General features: G+C 48.7%; 1 protein-coding gene across 1 annotated transcript; it reads right to left on the bottom strand.

Annotated features, from left to right (window-relative positions):
• Positions 1 to 224: 224 nt before the first annotated feature.
• On the bottom strand, positions 225 to 12,456 carry LOC134396066 (zinc finger protein RFP-like). The gene is made up of 7 exons (XM_063122417.1): positions 12,031 to 12,456; positions 11,448 to 11,543; positions 8,368 to 8,598; positions 6,009 to 6,031; positions 5,370 to 5,485; positions 3,002 to 3,034; positions 225 to 1,550 (listed from the first exon to the last, which is right to left on the bottom strand). Exons 1-7 carry the CDS (start codon positions 12,454 to 12,456, stop codon positions 1,033 to 1,035), a joined length of 1,443 nt encoding a protein of 480 aa, XP_062978487.1. The 3' UTR covers positions 225 to 1,032.
• Positions 12,457 to 15,307: the final 2,851 nt, after the last annotated feature.

Here is a 15,307-nt window from a genome sequence, read left to right as displayed (position 1 = left end):
AGCGGTAGCGGTTTGGTGAAACGATGAATATGGAAATAAGAAAGGTGATGGGGAAAGAGTGTTAAATGTTAGGAAAGGTTAGACTGTGGTCATCCATTGAAGGATTTGCAGTCAGAAAAGATATTTGAGGGAAGGGGAGACTGCATCACACAGAATATAGCAAAAGATTCAAATTGCAGCAAAAGCTACAAAAGTAGGAATGACTGAAGTTAATTTCAGATACCTTGAATGTCTCACCTGTTCTTTATTCCAGTGATTTTAACATTAAGATGTTATGTAGAACAGGTTTGTCTTAATTGTGTCCTGTGAAGTCAGACATGTGACCAAGGGCACGTTTGGGTGGGAACTCCCCCTTGGGGGCTGGGCACGTTTGTGGGCACGCCCCATAGAGCGGCCATGTTGTCTTCCTTTTCGGTTTCCGAAATATGGTCACCCTAAGCATGATGAGATAACCCTTGTTCCCAAGGCTGTAACTTATTTTATTTAATGAAAATAAAGAAGGTGGACATATTAGACTCTCTATAATAGCAATTTCCCTGGACTTGCTGAATCCAAGCCCACCCACAGGCCATTCTCAGTGGAAATCACATGGAAGATGCATTTGTCTTCGTGAAACAGCAGAATGAGAGGCCTTTTGGGATATGGAGACTTTGGCAAGAATGTCACATCAGGATCAATGACAAGCTACAATGCACCCGTGTGTGCGTGTGTGTTTGTGCAGAGAGAGAGAGAGAGAGAGAGAGAGAATTTTTGTGGCCATGGAAGCAATGCAGTTAAAAAAAATGTTGGTCTGGATTATTCATGGGCTTCTGTCTCTTTAAGAAGTAAGAGATGAGAGAAGTCTGGGAAAGGCAGGAAGGAAATCAGGCACCATTTTAGCCCATGGAGTTCTGGTGTCTGCGACTGGAGGCCTCTCAGGGGGCCTTTGCAGAAGGGGAAAAGGGGCCCTTGACAAAGGGAGGTTTGATGCTTAGAGTAGACCAACCAGTCTGGTCTGCAGAGGAGGGTGAGCGAGGAAGGCTCTGAGCTGCCTTAAGGAGAGATGCTGAGGTGGGCTTTTTCCCATACATAAAAGAGGGGCATAATTGTCTCTCCTGCAAAGGAGGCTCCAGAGAAGGTGTAGAGGAGGGTCCCTCTGTCAGCATCGTAAAAGGACACCCGCCCCTCATCACAGTTCAGAGACACCCGGATCTTCTTGAGCTCCCCACTCAGGGACAGACGAGGGTAATGAGGGGGGTTGCAAGCCTTATATACACCTCCACAATACCACACAACCCAGATCCCATCCTCAGGACTAAAATCAATCCAGCCTTTTCTCCTCACAGACTCTCTGGCGACCCCCATAGCCCATATTCCCTCACTTCCCACACTGACTTCCCAGAAATGTCTGCCTGCCGTGAATCCCTCACGTCCCAGGACAAAAGCATGTTGGTCAAATCTCTCAGGATTGTTGGGCACATATTGCCATTTATCTCCCCTTCTCACGCTTTTATGGTCCTCAGACAGGATGAGGCTGGGATAAGCTGTGTCTGGATCCAGAGTGACATTTGCTGTTGGGGATGGAGAGAGAGGAGGAAAAGAGAAGGTCAGCAGAATCCTATGGGACAATGGCGGAGGCCTGAAGTGTTATAACACCCCACAGGGATCATCGATTTCCTCTAAAATCAGGGAATGTGAAAACAACTCAGTATGATAACAGGACCATGAATACCTCCAATGCTCACAGCAGAACCAACATGAAAGCTCCCCCAAACCACTTTCCCCAGACCTTTCCTCCCTTTCCCTCCCTCTGTCCTTCCGGCCCACCCTGAGTGGCCAAACTCCCCCTCCCCTGTATTCCCCTCCATTTCCCTGGGAAGCCCCCACAGCCCCTCCCATTCCATGCCCAATTTGCCCCTCCCAGCTAAGGGCTCCTCCCACATTTTACAAGTAAGGAAAAAAAAACACTCTCAAAGCACTCAGCTCTTTGCTGCTTCCAGATCAGGGCTTTATTGCAGCCTGGCCCTGCCTCATTCCAGGAATGTCATGTTGTCTTCCCCTCCTGTCCCTCCTGAGCTTCTTCTCTTAAGAAGAAACAGATGGAAAAGCTCCAGGATGCCTTCTCATTGGCAGTGCTCTGTGTGTGTGTGTGTGTGTGTGAGTGAGTGTGTGTGTGTGTGTGTGTGTGTGTGTGCTGGGTGAGGAGGGTGGAGGGAGGCAGGAGAGCAGAGAATTCACCACCACCCCTTGATGCTGCCTCTGTGAATGGGACAACTGAGACTTCCAGGGGGAAGGAGGAGTCTCCATTCTTCTGAGCAGAGAGCAGCCAGCCGGTTCTGCCCTCCCTCTTGGCAACAGATAACTGGGTTGTCAATAGAACTATGAAAATTTAGTATCTCGTTCGCTTTTGCAGCAGTTGGAGGCTCCACCTTGGGTGCAAGATACAAACATGCAAAGGAGCCCTTTCTCTTGCCAGTGTTTTGGGTGGCCCATTTCGTTTTATAAAATGCTAATATGAGACTTTTGTGTCTCATATTATGTCTCTTTTATGTCTCTTTGAATGTTCCTCAGTGAGATGCCTCTGCCTGCTCAAGTGTGCATGGATGGCCAGAGCTCCACACGACTGGGAGCTTTGCTTTCTCACATGTCCTGATTGTATGGAGCCCTCCCTAGGCACAGTCACCTCTATACATGGACACGTCTTGCAAAAGTGCACTTGAATGCATGGGGGAAGTATGGAGGGGAGGAGCCCATAGTTATACCCCCCTGTCTGTGCCTGCTTTGTTGATATGGAGAACCCAACATCACTACAGAGTTGCTGATGACTCATAATTAACCTATTTATAGTTCCGAAGGGCGCAGGACAGAACGGTTTAAGCACAGTGAAATGAAGCCAGTGAAATGTCTGACCAGTCCATATCTCTCCTGTGCATTTGGTTCACATTGGTTTTGTAAACCGCCCAGGGAGCTTCCGCTATTGGATGGTACAGAAATGTAATAAATAAATAAACTGGAAATGTACCTTTCATCACAGGTAGTCCAGTTAGCAGCGCATCTGGGGAAGGAAATGATAGAAACTTTAAGAGGCCCATTATGAATCAAGTAGAAACCAATCTGGTAAAAGGGAGATGCTCTTCGTAACTTTAAACTGATTCCAAATAACAGTACAATTCTATGCGTGTTTCTCAGTGTTTCGTTCCATCTGAAGCCAGTGGGGGAGGCTCGTGGGGAAGGTTACCAAGTCAACCCACAACCGCACCACAGGCCATGGGTCTGGAGTGGCTTCTTAACCACCCCAACAAGCCACCCTCACTAGATTCAGACGACACGAGAAGCCTTTGCCCAGCCAGAACAACTATGCAAACCAGGCCAGCACTCAACAAGCCCAAGCCACCGGGGCTTAGTAGCCACCCTGGAGTCATGCAAACTGGCCCAGTAAGTCCCATCATGTTCAGTGCAGCTTAACCTCAACGAAGCATATCTAGGACTGCAACCGAAATAATAAAAAAACAAAACTCTCTGTAGAACATAGAAAATGAGAAGCAGAAGGCAGAACTAGGATAGAGGTTGTATTTCATTCCCCTTCCTATGGCTAGAACAGCCCTCATGGGCTACAATTTAGCCTTGTAAATCTTATATACCTGAAGCTCCAAAAAGATTTTTTAAAATTCCTTCCCCTGTTCCTGTGTTTGCTTTGTTGTCATTCAATACTCATGAATTTGTAGCCATTTAAACCATGGGTCTAGTCCTAATCCAACCTATGGGGCACCACAATCTGGCCTGCACAGCCTCTTGGTCTTCCTCCAGGGGAATGAGCTTAGTCTCCAAGCCCCACCCTCTGGAGGAATCCCCTTGGAGGGCCCCCCCCCCCAGCTATCTCTGATCAGGGATAGTGGTGGGCTTGTGCAGCAGCCTGAGCAAGGGCACTCACCTGGGCTAGATTGAGTGACCACATTACACCAGTTTTAAAATCTCTTCACTGGCTGCCAATTAGTTTCTGGGTGAAGTATAAAGTGTTGGTTATCACCTTTAAAGCCCTACATAGTTTGGGTCCAGGCTACCTGCGGGATCGCCTTCTCCCATACAATCCGCCCCGCACACTCAGGTCCTCTGGGAAGAATTTTCTCCAGACAACAAAAACAAGGCTGACCACTAGTACCCAGAGGACCTTTTCCTCTGCCGCTCGCAGCTAATGGAATGACCTGCCAGGAGAGATTCGTCAACTTCAGTTTTCCGGATTTTAAGAAAGCTATAAAGACTGATCTCTTCCGGCAGGCCTACGCAGTTGAATTTTAAGATGCTTTTAAATAATGTGCTGCTTTTAATGATGTATTAGTTTAGAATGTTTCGATCTAAAGGGAGAGGCGGGTAACAAATAAATAAAATTATTATTATTATTATTATTATTATTATTATTATTATTATTATTTCTCACAGATGGAGCAGTCCCAATGCGCACCCCTCTCATCCCCATGGCTATCTCCAATCTTGGAACAGAGACAGGAGCATGGATGAGAGGTGGTTCGGAAGTGTGGCCGCTACCCACAGTGGGGGTGAGTCCCAATGCCTCCCAACCATCACCCCTACAGCTATCTCTGATCTGAGAGCAGAGATAATGGGGGCGATGGGAATGAGTGGCAGGACTGACCTTCCCTGTGCAGGGGATTCCCAGCACCCAGGCCGCATCACATCAGATCAGAGGGATGGATGCGGAGGGGGCTGGACCTCTTTCACTGTCAGGGGAGGAGGCACCGTTGCAGACCTCCTTCCAGCATCAGTGGGGGGAAAGGAATGGTGTCCCATCACCTGCCCCGTAGTGTGTGAGGTGGAGGGCAATCTGGACCCCACCCCAAAATAGCTCTGCAGCCTTGATTTAAAAAAAGGAAAGGGAGGGATAAATGGACAGTTCTCACAGTGGAGATCAGTGATGGGGACCCCGAAGGGTGAAGGAAGACCACGGCTATTGAATCCGTGAATAAAGAAGATGGTGTCAGGGGTAAGCAGCATGGAAGGAGAGGAATCAGTGGACAAAACTCCCAATCGAGAGAAGCAGTGGGGCCCCCAAAGGGAACTCATTCCTTATCTCTTTCCTGCAGTTTAGATTCATGAGTGAGGGATATGGAGTCAAGAGTAAACAGGGAGGTTGACACACTAAATTATTCTGGATGGTGAAAACCCAAAGCAGAATTGGAGAACCTTCAAGAAACTTTCGCCAGTGTGAGCGGATGGGCAACAAAATGCACTCTGGGTATTCCTGGAGGAAAAGGAAATGGTGGCCAGGCTGCCAAAACGGAAGCCTGCTGTTTACTGCTGTTGCCACTATTTGTAGCACCAACAAAATAAAATAAATTAATGCCCAGCACTGCATCCCAGCAGCCCTGCTTCCTTACCTTTGAATTGCTTCATGACTCTCTCCAGAAAGGGATTTATTTCACGGAAGTCCCAGATCCTCCACTTCAGCTCTGGAGGGAAAGCTGCTGGATTCTCAAATGCCCCCTTCTCACTCCTGGTGGCAAGGGAAAAAAGGTAACCCACATCCATTCAATCCAAATGGAAATTGCAGAAAGCTCAGAACAGAGAATGGGCAACGTTTGTTGGGGGAGGGAGCATCAGCCACACTGGCCCATACAGAACCCTTGGGGAGCCACACCAGTGAGCATGGCTGGGAGAGGGGGGTGAGCGGGGCAGATGGGATGCTTGTGTTTGTGTCTAGTTAGGGTTAGTGGTCTGTGTTTTGCCTGTGCTGGGGGGTTGCCTGCGATGTTGTTTTGGGGGAAGGTTTGGTCTGTGGAGTTGTTGTATGTGTGTTTTGGGGTGAGATGTTTTGTAGGCAGAGAGGAGCCTCCAACCATGTGTGATGGAGGGAAGGAAGGAAAGGAGTGCTGGTCCCCGTTTTAATCACTGAGATGTTGGAGTCCATGAGATGTTGGAGACCAATGTCCTCTGCCCAGGAGCATGGAGGGAGCCATGTGCTTCCCATGTGATCCAGACCCTTCCCACCATCATGGAAATGAGTGGGATCCACTTACCTCTGCAAGGTGTTTCTCACGTCCTGCAAAGAAAGGAGAGAGAGAAGAGGGAACTCAGTGCCTGCCAGTCACCCATCTATGGTACCCTGGTCCTTCTCCTGCTCAAGTGCTGATGCTTCCACATAGCACACCCACACCCACACCCACTCAAGGACTATGAGGAATAGATAAAACATCCTACAATGGGGGTTCAAGAGGCCTTGGTCAAACTCTCAGTCTTTCACAAGAGAGAGACATTGATCTGCATTTGAAGGCAGTGGTCTTCCACAGGTCCAGATCCAAGAACCACGATGGACCCCAACCTGCAACATGGGCCCCACTTTCAAAATTGCCCTTGCAGTGACCCATCTGGACTGATCTTGTGACCCGCTTTTTGGGTCACAGCCAACCCTGTTGGCCTATTTCCCTGTGCAGAGTCACTGACAATTTAGAGTCTCTCTTTTAGGACAAGAAAGTACTCCAAGATGGGAGCATTTCCCTTGACAAAAAAGAGGAATGCCAGCAGTGACAGTGCTTCAAGCCCTGGTTTCTTCAAATAATGGGCATTTCCACAAACCCACAAGAATCTCAGGGATACACTCATTCATTGGAGAAATGCGATGCTAGGGCATTCTCCATAAGCGTGCAGAATCAAAACAACCTGTTATGCAAATAGGAGTACTTAACAGTGCTGGGGTGGGAGGGAGTTTAGAGTGAACTTTCCAGATTGGGGGTGGGGGAGGAAGGTTCCACGGGTGGGGGTTTCTCTTAAAACAGGGCAGTGAGACATGGGGCTTCTCTAAATAAGTGACTTATAGCATGCTCCTGACTGGCCTCTCACGGAAATTTGGGGTCTTTCTGACGATGTCTCCTGCACCTTCCCCCATTTATTCCGTTAAAAGGAAACCCCTGGATATCCCGATTCTTCAACTACATCTCAAGACTTCCCACCATGTGCAGCCAAAGTTGCACTTCAAAACCTCCACTAGAGGGCGCTGTCCCCTTCATTCTTACTATGAGCACCGGGAGGAGGGAGAAGTTTCCAATTCCAGGCCACCTGGTCGTCCCTCTCCTGCCATGTAATGCAAAGCCCCTGGTCACAATACACACACAGAATAGAAAAAGGGTGCAGGCAAGGAGGCCACTATTGGTCCAAGAACCTCCTGAAACAGGGTGGAATTTCAGGGGTGCCTCTGGGACCCATTCCTGAAGCTGAATTTGGGGGGCATTGATACTCCTGAGTCTCAGCAGGGGAAGGAAAAATGTCTCTGTTTAAAAGAGGGAGGTTGCAACGGATCTCTGCTGGTGGCAAGGTGAGAACCTGAGCAGCCAGACTGGCATTGGGAGGGAGTAAGCTTCTACACCTGAGCCAGGCAGGCTCTTCATTTCAGTTAAACTATTACTCCTATTGGCTGGCTGGGCTTCCAGTGCAGGGGGTGCTCCTCCTCGTCCTCTTCCTCCTCCTCCAAGCCATGTAGCCTCCTACGGGGAAGCTGTTGTTGCCTTGACTCGACTTGCTCCAATGTGCCCGACAGACAGTGAGTGAGTGAGTGTGTGTGTGTGGTGCCGTCTCCTCCTCCTCCTCCTCCTGCAAGCCTCCTGTCCTCTCTGACGATGATGGGCAAGCTGTGTGCTGCTGTTGTGGCATTTATGCATTTATATTTACTCATTTATTATTGCTCTAAGCGCTTTTCTCCTGCTGCTTCGTTTCCCTCTCTCTCGGCATACAGATCAAGGCAGGAGAGGTGCCTGAGAGGACATTTGAGTTCAGATTTTAAAAATTCGCTATAAATCACTGCATGCAGGGATCTGATCCAAACTTGGCCTGCCTAAAGTCCTCTTTAAAAGCTGTCACAGTGCCAGTTTTCATGTGTTTATCTTTACAACTGAGTGAGGTGTAAGCATGTCTGTTAATTCCCATGTAGCAGTTACCCGACAATGGAGCGGTTTTTCACCAAACTCTCTTGTGGTGCGGAGAGGGACCCACTCTGGAAATTGGGGTGGAGAACCGCCTCAACATAGCTCCGTCCTAAATTCTGGGGCAGAGAACACCCACTCTGCACGCCCCTAATGCACACAGGTCTATTTTGAGCGCCTGGCCTGGCCTTTCCAATGGCAGACTTCTCCCTGTGCTTTCCCAGGCAGGAATGAAGTCTTCCTTTCCATGTCAAAAGCAGCAAGTGATCAGGGTTATAATTTTCCCAACTTGGCTTTGGCAAGAATTCTCTTCAAGGTATCACCTTACGGTTGCCAAGTGTCTAAGGGGCCTGCAGTGCCTGCCTTGGGCCTTTTCCTTCTGCAGGTGATGGAGGCAGGAAGGTCTTGAAGTCAGCTTTGCCCTTGGGAGGAAGTTCCTGGGCTGTTCCTGCCACCGTCTTACCTGCAGGAGTTCACTCGCTGGCTGCTGACTCTTCTCCTCCAACTCCTGGATGAGGCTTTCAAGAGAGGAGAGTTCTTCAGAGAGTTTGGCCTGGTGCTCGTCCCTTCTCCTGGCAATCTGCTCCTCTAAGCCTTCTATCTGGGTCAGCAGAAGCTTCTCTTGTTCCTCCAGAAGCTGCCGGAGTTGTCTGAACTGAGCCACTGCCTTTTCCCTCTCTGCTTTGGTTTCCTTCTGCAAGAAGTGGATGGAAAGGGGAGAAAGGGGAGCCAGAGTCAGAAATAGGACCAAGCTTCACAGCATCAAGAGGCTTAAAGGAATTTTATAGGAAAGTTATTTTAAGTTTTCAGAGATCTTAAATCCATGTTCAGTAGAGAAAAAGATTCCTATAAGAGCATAGAAGCATAGAATAGCAGAGTTGGAAGGGGCCTACAAGGCCATCAAGTCCAACCCCCTGCTCAATGCAGGAATCCACCCTAAAGCATCCCTGACAGATGGTTGTCCAGCTGCCCCTTGAAGGCCTCTTGTGTGGGAGAGCCCACCACCTCCCTATGTAACTGGTTCCATTGTCGTACTGCTCTAACAGTCAGGAAGTTTTTCCTGATGTCCAGCTGGAATCTGGCTTCCTTTAACTTGAGCCCGTTATTCCATGTCCTGCACTCTGGGAGGATCGAGAAGAGGTACCAGGGCCCACTCTCAGCCTGGTCTTCCATTAGCCACCGTTCTGGGTGGTTTGGCCATTCCAGGCAAGAGCTGTTCTGCAGAGCCAGGCTACCTGGGGGCTTTGGATTCCTCTGCATTCTACGTCACATTTTTACTTATATAGGTTGAAGCCCTTGTTCCCTGAATATAAGTCCCTGAATGTTCAGCTGCGCATCTCCGCCTATTTGCCCCGAATCAGCCGCTGCGTCATCTAACCAACACAGCATAGATTTGGGGCCACCCTGGGGCAAAGACCAAGTGCTTGAGCGTGTGGTGGTTGGACAGCTTCAGGCGTTCTTGGGGGAAACTGATCATCTAGACCCATTTCAGTCCTGTTTCAGGCCAGGGCACAGCACTGAAACAGCCTTGGCTGCTCTGACCGACCACCTACTTCAGGTGAAAGACAGGGGGAGTGCTGCCCTGTTGATCTAACTGGACGCCTCAGCAGCTTCTGATACCATTGATCATGGTATCCTGCTGGATTGGCTACGTGAGATGGGAGTAGGAGGCTCCGTGTTCCAGTGGTTCCGCTCCCACTTGCAGGGCCAATTGCAGAAAGTGGTATTGGGGGATTCCTGTTCTACCCCATGGATATGAAGCCACAGGGCTCTGTTCTATCCCCCATGCTGTTCAACATCTCTATGAAGACACTGGGGGAGGTCATTAGGGGTTTGGTGCCATCTGTATGCTGGTGATGCTCAGCTCTACTTCTCCTTGTCATCGGAGACAGCTGGGGCTGTGAAGGTGCTGGACCAGCGCCTGGAGGCTGTAATGGGCTGGATGAGGGCCAATTGACGGAAGCTGAATCCTGATAAGACGGAAGCTCTGTGGATTGGTGGTTCCCGAGTCCGGGAATTGGGTAAGCGACCTGTTCTGGATGGGGTTGTCCTCCCTCCGAAGGAGCAGGTGTGCAGCTTGGGAGTACTCCTAGATCCACCCTTGTCACTGGAGGCTCGGGTGGACTTCGTGGCCCACAGTACTTGGGTCAGCTTCGGCTGATCCGCCAGCTATGGCCTTTCCTGGACAGGGATAACCTAGCCACAGTAGTGCACGCACTGGAAACGTGCCGATTAGACTACTGCAATGCACTCTGCATGGGGCTGCCCCTGAAGACGACTCAGAAGTTGCAGCTAACGCAAAATGCAGCAGCTAGATTGAAGACGGGGACATCTCACAGAGACCATATAATACCCGTCTAAAAGGAATTGCATTGGCTGCCTGTATGCTTTGGGTCGGAATTCAAGGTGTTGGCAATGACATTTAAAACCCTAAGCAGCTTGGGACCTCGAAACTTGAGGGAGCGCCTCTGCCTATATATCTGCCCGCCTGAGATCTGCTGGAGGAGCCCTCGTCTGCGTCCCACCAAAGGGAGACATACGTTATAATGGGACAGGGGAGAGGGCTTTCTCTATTGTGGCACCCTGCCCGTTGTGAACTGCCTCCCCCTTGGAGACCCGACTGGTGACAATGCTGGCTTCATTTCAGCACCAGGCCCCCGGCTACATGGAAGTGCTTTGGCGCTGAGTGGCGCCTTGTACCTGCATTTGCCTTCCTCCCCAGTATCTGCATGGGAAGGAAGACAAGTGTAAATTTTCCTCCCCGGCGCCTCTGAAAAGGTTTAAAATAAAAAAAAAAACGGGGGGGAGGAGGGAAAAAATGGGGCCATTCATCCCCGGAGGGGGGGGGAGGAAAGGAACGTGGTTGTCCCTCCTTTTTTTAACTTAGAAGGCACAATATGTGGAGGTCCGCATATTCAGATTGGAGGTTGCCCGTTCCTCCGACAATTTGTTAATGCAGAGCTCTGCTTATTTAAATCATAAAATTATAAAAAGGGGGGAGGAACGGCACTGTTGCTCTCCTCTCCTCTCTCCCCCCTCCATTTTAATCTCCCCCCCCCCCCCGTTTAGAGCCACGGAGCTGGCTCCACTACCAGAATGGTTGGGTTAAATGCCCTACTTTTGGGGAGCGGATTTTCCAGGGTTTGCCTCTGGATGGCTTCGTATTTGTGGCTGCATCATCTGTCCGAAAATGGAAAGATGTGCATTTACGGAGGTGTAAACAGCCGTATGGAAAAGCCCCGGGTTAAAACATGGCTTTTTATCAAAGCCTTTGAAGGCTATATTCTCCATGGTTGCAGATAGTTTTAATTGTTTTCAATTGTTTCTAGTGTTTGTTAAAAAATTCTACTCATCTTAATTTGGAGGTGATTTAATATGTTTCTCGTTGTTTCTATTCTGTACTGTCTACATTGTTCTGTTTTTATCTATATGCCGCCCTTAGATCTCAGTGATATAGGGTAGGATACCAATCATTTAAGAAAGAAATAAACAAATAAATAAACGATACCATATAGACAGACCCCAAGTAAAACTGACACTTACAAGAAGTTCTTTATTCTCCTTTTCTGTTTCTGCCTTATATGCCAGAATTCTTTCTCTCTCTTCCCTGAGAATCTCCAGGCGACGACGGATCAGATCCTGAAGGAAAAAGAAAAGTTCATGTTTGGTTACTGAGACAGAAAGAGGAAGTGAACAATATTCCTGTTCCCTGACATCCGTCTTTGTACTGGGGAGCGGGGAGGTTCTCAGCTGACTTTTTCATACCATTAAAGCCTAAAGAACAAGTCCCTCCATCCACCGGGAGTCTGAGTTTCACATGCACTGAGATGGGGATTGGGGCTGGGGGTCACACCACCACCACCACCACCACCTTTGGCCTACACAGTAAACGCTGTGGGACACACAAACCCACCCAGTTTGCTGCTGGAGCCCGAACCTTCTCAGGCTTCCCATGGCTGCTATTTGCAGAACAAAGAACGTGCATGTTCACTGCATCCATGCTATAGGAACGTAATAAAGAAATAGTTTAGTCCCATTAATTTCTCATTGGAGTGACTCTACACAGAGAACTTCCCAAGAACCCACAGCTCTTCCACCCCTATGAAGATCTACATTGATTTTCTACCTTGTACTCTTGGGAAGCCTCCTCCAGAGGAATCACCTTGTGACCTTCGTGTTCCTTGGATCTGTCACACACCACGCAGATGGGGGTTTCATGGTCTTTGCAGAACTGCTTCAGGGGCTCCTGGTGCCTCTCACAGAGTCTCCCCTTCTCTTCTGCCCGCTTTACCCCCTCATCTCTGAATTTCTTGGCAATTTCAGCAATCTTAGCCAGCGGCCTATTTGGCAGGAGGTTCCCCTTCTGGAAGGTTCCTCTACATTCGGGGCACGAGGCCTCTGTGTCCTTCTCCCCCCAGCACTGGTTCAGGCAGGCTCGGCAGAAATTGTGGCCACACTCTGCAACGGTCACTGGATTCCTGAAATAATCCAGGCAGATGGGACAACTGACTTCTTCACAGAGATCCTGGACGGCACTCCCAGCAGCAGCCATGGCTTTCGTACACTGCAGACAGAATAAGTTTCACTTTCCTGGCTTTCTGGAAGTGGGCGTTTGCTTCCTTTTAAATGACTCACTATCATCAGCATGTAAGAAACAAAGGCCACAGCTAGACCTAAGCTTTATCCTGGGATCATCCAGGGTTCGCCCCTGCCTGAGCACTGGATCCCGTGTGTGTCACCTCGGTGAACAGGTTTGACCTCTGGATGATCCAGGGATAAACCTTAGGTCTAGCTATGGCCAAAGAGAACGACATAAAAGCTGAAATAGAACAGGCCAGAACAACCGCTTTATATTAAAAAATAGCGCCATGCCAGAAATAGTGGCATGAGGTAGCAATACTCCAAAACAATATTTAGGACTAAAACCATCACAATATTATATTACTATTAACCCCATAACTCCCAAAACAACATCTGGAACAGAATGGGATGGCCCGAAATGGCCACTTTGAAACAAGGGATATCAACCAAACTCACCAGTCACACATAGCTCCGAGGCAGGGATGCCATAAGCCACGAAACATCTGAAGAAACTGCATTCTGATACCCGTTCCGGGCCATTGTCGGTATTGTGCAAAATGGGCTGGAATGTTAGCTTCCTAGTGAGGTAAGTCAACCAAACTCACCAGCCACATATTACTAGCTGGTGTTATAAATATTGTGGATTACAACCCAATTAAATCAAATAAAAAGGCATCCGGATACAGTTTTGAAAGTAAAGTTTATTTTCCACCTCAGGTACCAACAATCTCTTTGTACAAAGGTCCCTTCCCTTGCCAATGTAAAGGAAAAGGCCTGGAACAGAAGTTTACATTTCATTTTATACAGGGGGGAAACATTGTACAAAAATAATTGGTTGCTAGCTCAAATCGTCACAGCTGATCTTCCTCCCTGTTTTCTTGACATGCCCAGATGGGGAGAGACCCTCTTGACCTTGCAAAACTCCATTATCACATAATTCCCTTAGTAATGAATCCTGGGACCTTCCTGTCACATATTTCATTGTCTTTAACTAATCCCTGTCCAACACTCCCTCCCTGTTCCCCCCCCCCTCTTCACAATGTTCCCTGGGACATTCCTGTCCCACCTTGCCTACGTGGCAGAAACCTTCCCGCTTTACCTTGAGCAGGGGGTTGGACTCAATGGCCTTGTAGGCCCCTTCCAACTCTGCTGTTCTATGAGTCTATGATTCCCTTGAAAAGCAGCCCTTGACAAAGGAAGGTTTGATGCTCAGATTAACCAGTCTGGTCTGGAGAGGAGTTTAACTGAGGAAGGCTCTGAGCTGCCATAAGGAGAGATGCTGAGGTGGACTTTCCCCCCTACATGAAAGAAGGGCACAATTGTCTCTCCTGCAAAGGAGGCTCCAGTGAAGGCGTAGAGGAGGGTCCCCCTGTCAGCATCGTAAAAGGACACCCGTCCCCCAGCACAGTTCAGAGATACTCGGATCCTCTTGAGCTCCCCACTCAGGGACAGACGAGGGAAAAGAGGGGGGTTGAAAGCCCAGTATACACCTCCATAATACCCCACAACCAAGATCCCTTCCTTAGGACGAAAGTAAATCTCGCCTTTTCTCCTCACAGAATCTCTGGCGACCCCCACAGCCCATATTCCCTCACTTCCCACACAGACATCCCAGAAATGTCTGCCTGCCATGAATCCCTCACGTCCCAGGACAAAAGGACGGTGGTCACATCTCTCAGGATCCTTGGGCAGGTCTTGCCATTTGTCTCCCTTTTTCACTGCGCTCAACATCTAAGGTCCTCCTCCGAGTGCCTACTCCAAGGGAAGCTCGGAGGATGGCAACAAGGGAGAGGGCCTTTTCAGTGGTGGCCCCCCGACTGTGGAATGATCTCCCCGATGAGGCTCGCCTGGCGCCAACATTGTTATCTTTTCGGCGCCAGGTCAAGACTTTTCTCTTCTCCCAGGCATTTTTAACAGCATTTTAACAGCATTTAACAACGTTAAGTTTGTTTTTAATGGACCCCACAATTGTTGTTTTTAAATGGACACTGTTGTTTTTATACTGTCTTTTATGTGTGTGTGTGTGTTGTTGTTTTTTAAATTGTATACTTTTAATGTTTACTATTTTAAAATGTTGTAAACCGCCCAGAGAGCTTCGGCTGTGGGGCGGTATATAAATGTAATTAAATAAATAAAAATAAATAAATTTATGATCCTCAGACAGGATGAGCCTGGGATGAGCTGTGTCTGGATCCAGAGTGACATTTGCTGCTGGGGATGGAGAGAGAGGAGGGAAAGAGAAGGTCAGCAGAATCCTCTGGGACAACGGCGGAAGTCTTAAGTTTTAACACCCCACAGGAATCACAGATTCCCTCTAAAATCAGAGGGAACAACTGAAGGGAACAACTCAGTGTGTATAACACAAATGCTCAAAGCCAAATCAACACTAACCCAAAACCAGTTTTCCCAGACCTCTCCTCCCTTTCCCTCCCTCTGACCTTCTTGCCCACCCTGAGTGGCCAAACTCCCCCTCCCCTGTATTCCCCTCATTTCCCTCAGAAGCCCCCACAGCCCCTCCCATTCCTCCCCCTCCCCCACATAAGGGTCACTGCGTGTTAGTGATTTATCCAAAATGTCTCGATCCTGCCCCTCCAGTGTTCAAACCATTTCCCAAGAACTAAAGGAATCCCGCAAAGCACTCTACTCTTTGGTCCTTCCAGATCAGGCTGTTATTGCAGCCTGGCCCTGCCTCATTCAAGGAATTTCATGTTGTCTTCTATCCCTCCTGTGCTTTCTCATGACGTCTCCCATCTTTTTCCTTAACACAGAAAATCTGTTGTTTAGAAGAAAGAGATGGAGAAGCTGCATGATGCTTTCTCATT

This window comes from Elgaria multicarinata, chromosome 3, assembly GCF_023053635.1.
Source record: "Elgaria multicarinata webbii isolate HBS135686 ecotype San Diego chromosome 3, rElgMul1.1.pri, whole genome shotgun sequence".
NCBI lineage: Eukaryota > Metazoa > Chordata > Lepidosauria > Squamata > Anguidae > Elgaria > Elgaria multicarinata.
This window is presented reverse-complemented; position numbering and strand designations above follow the sequence as displayed.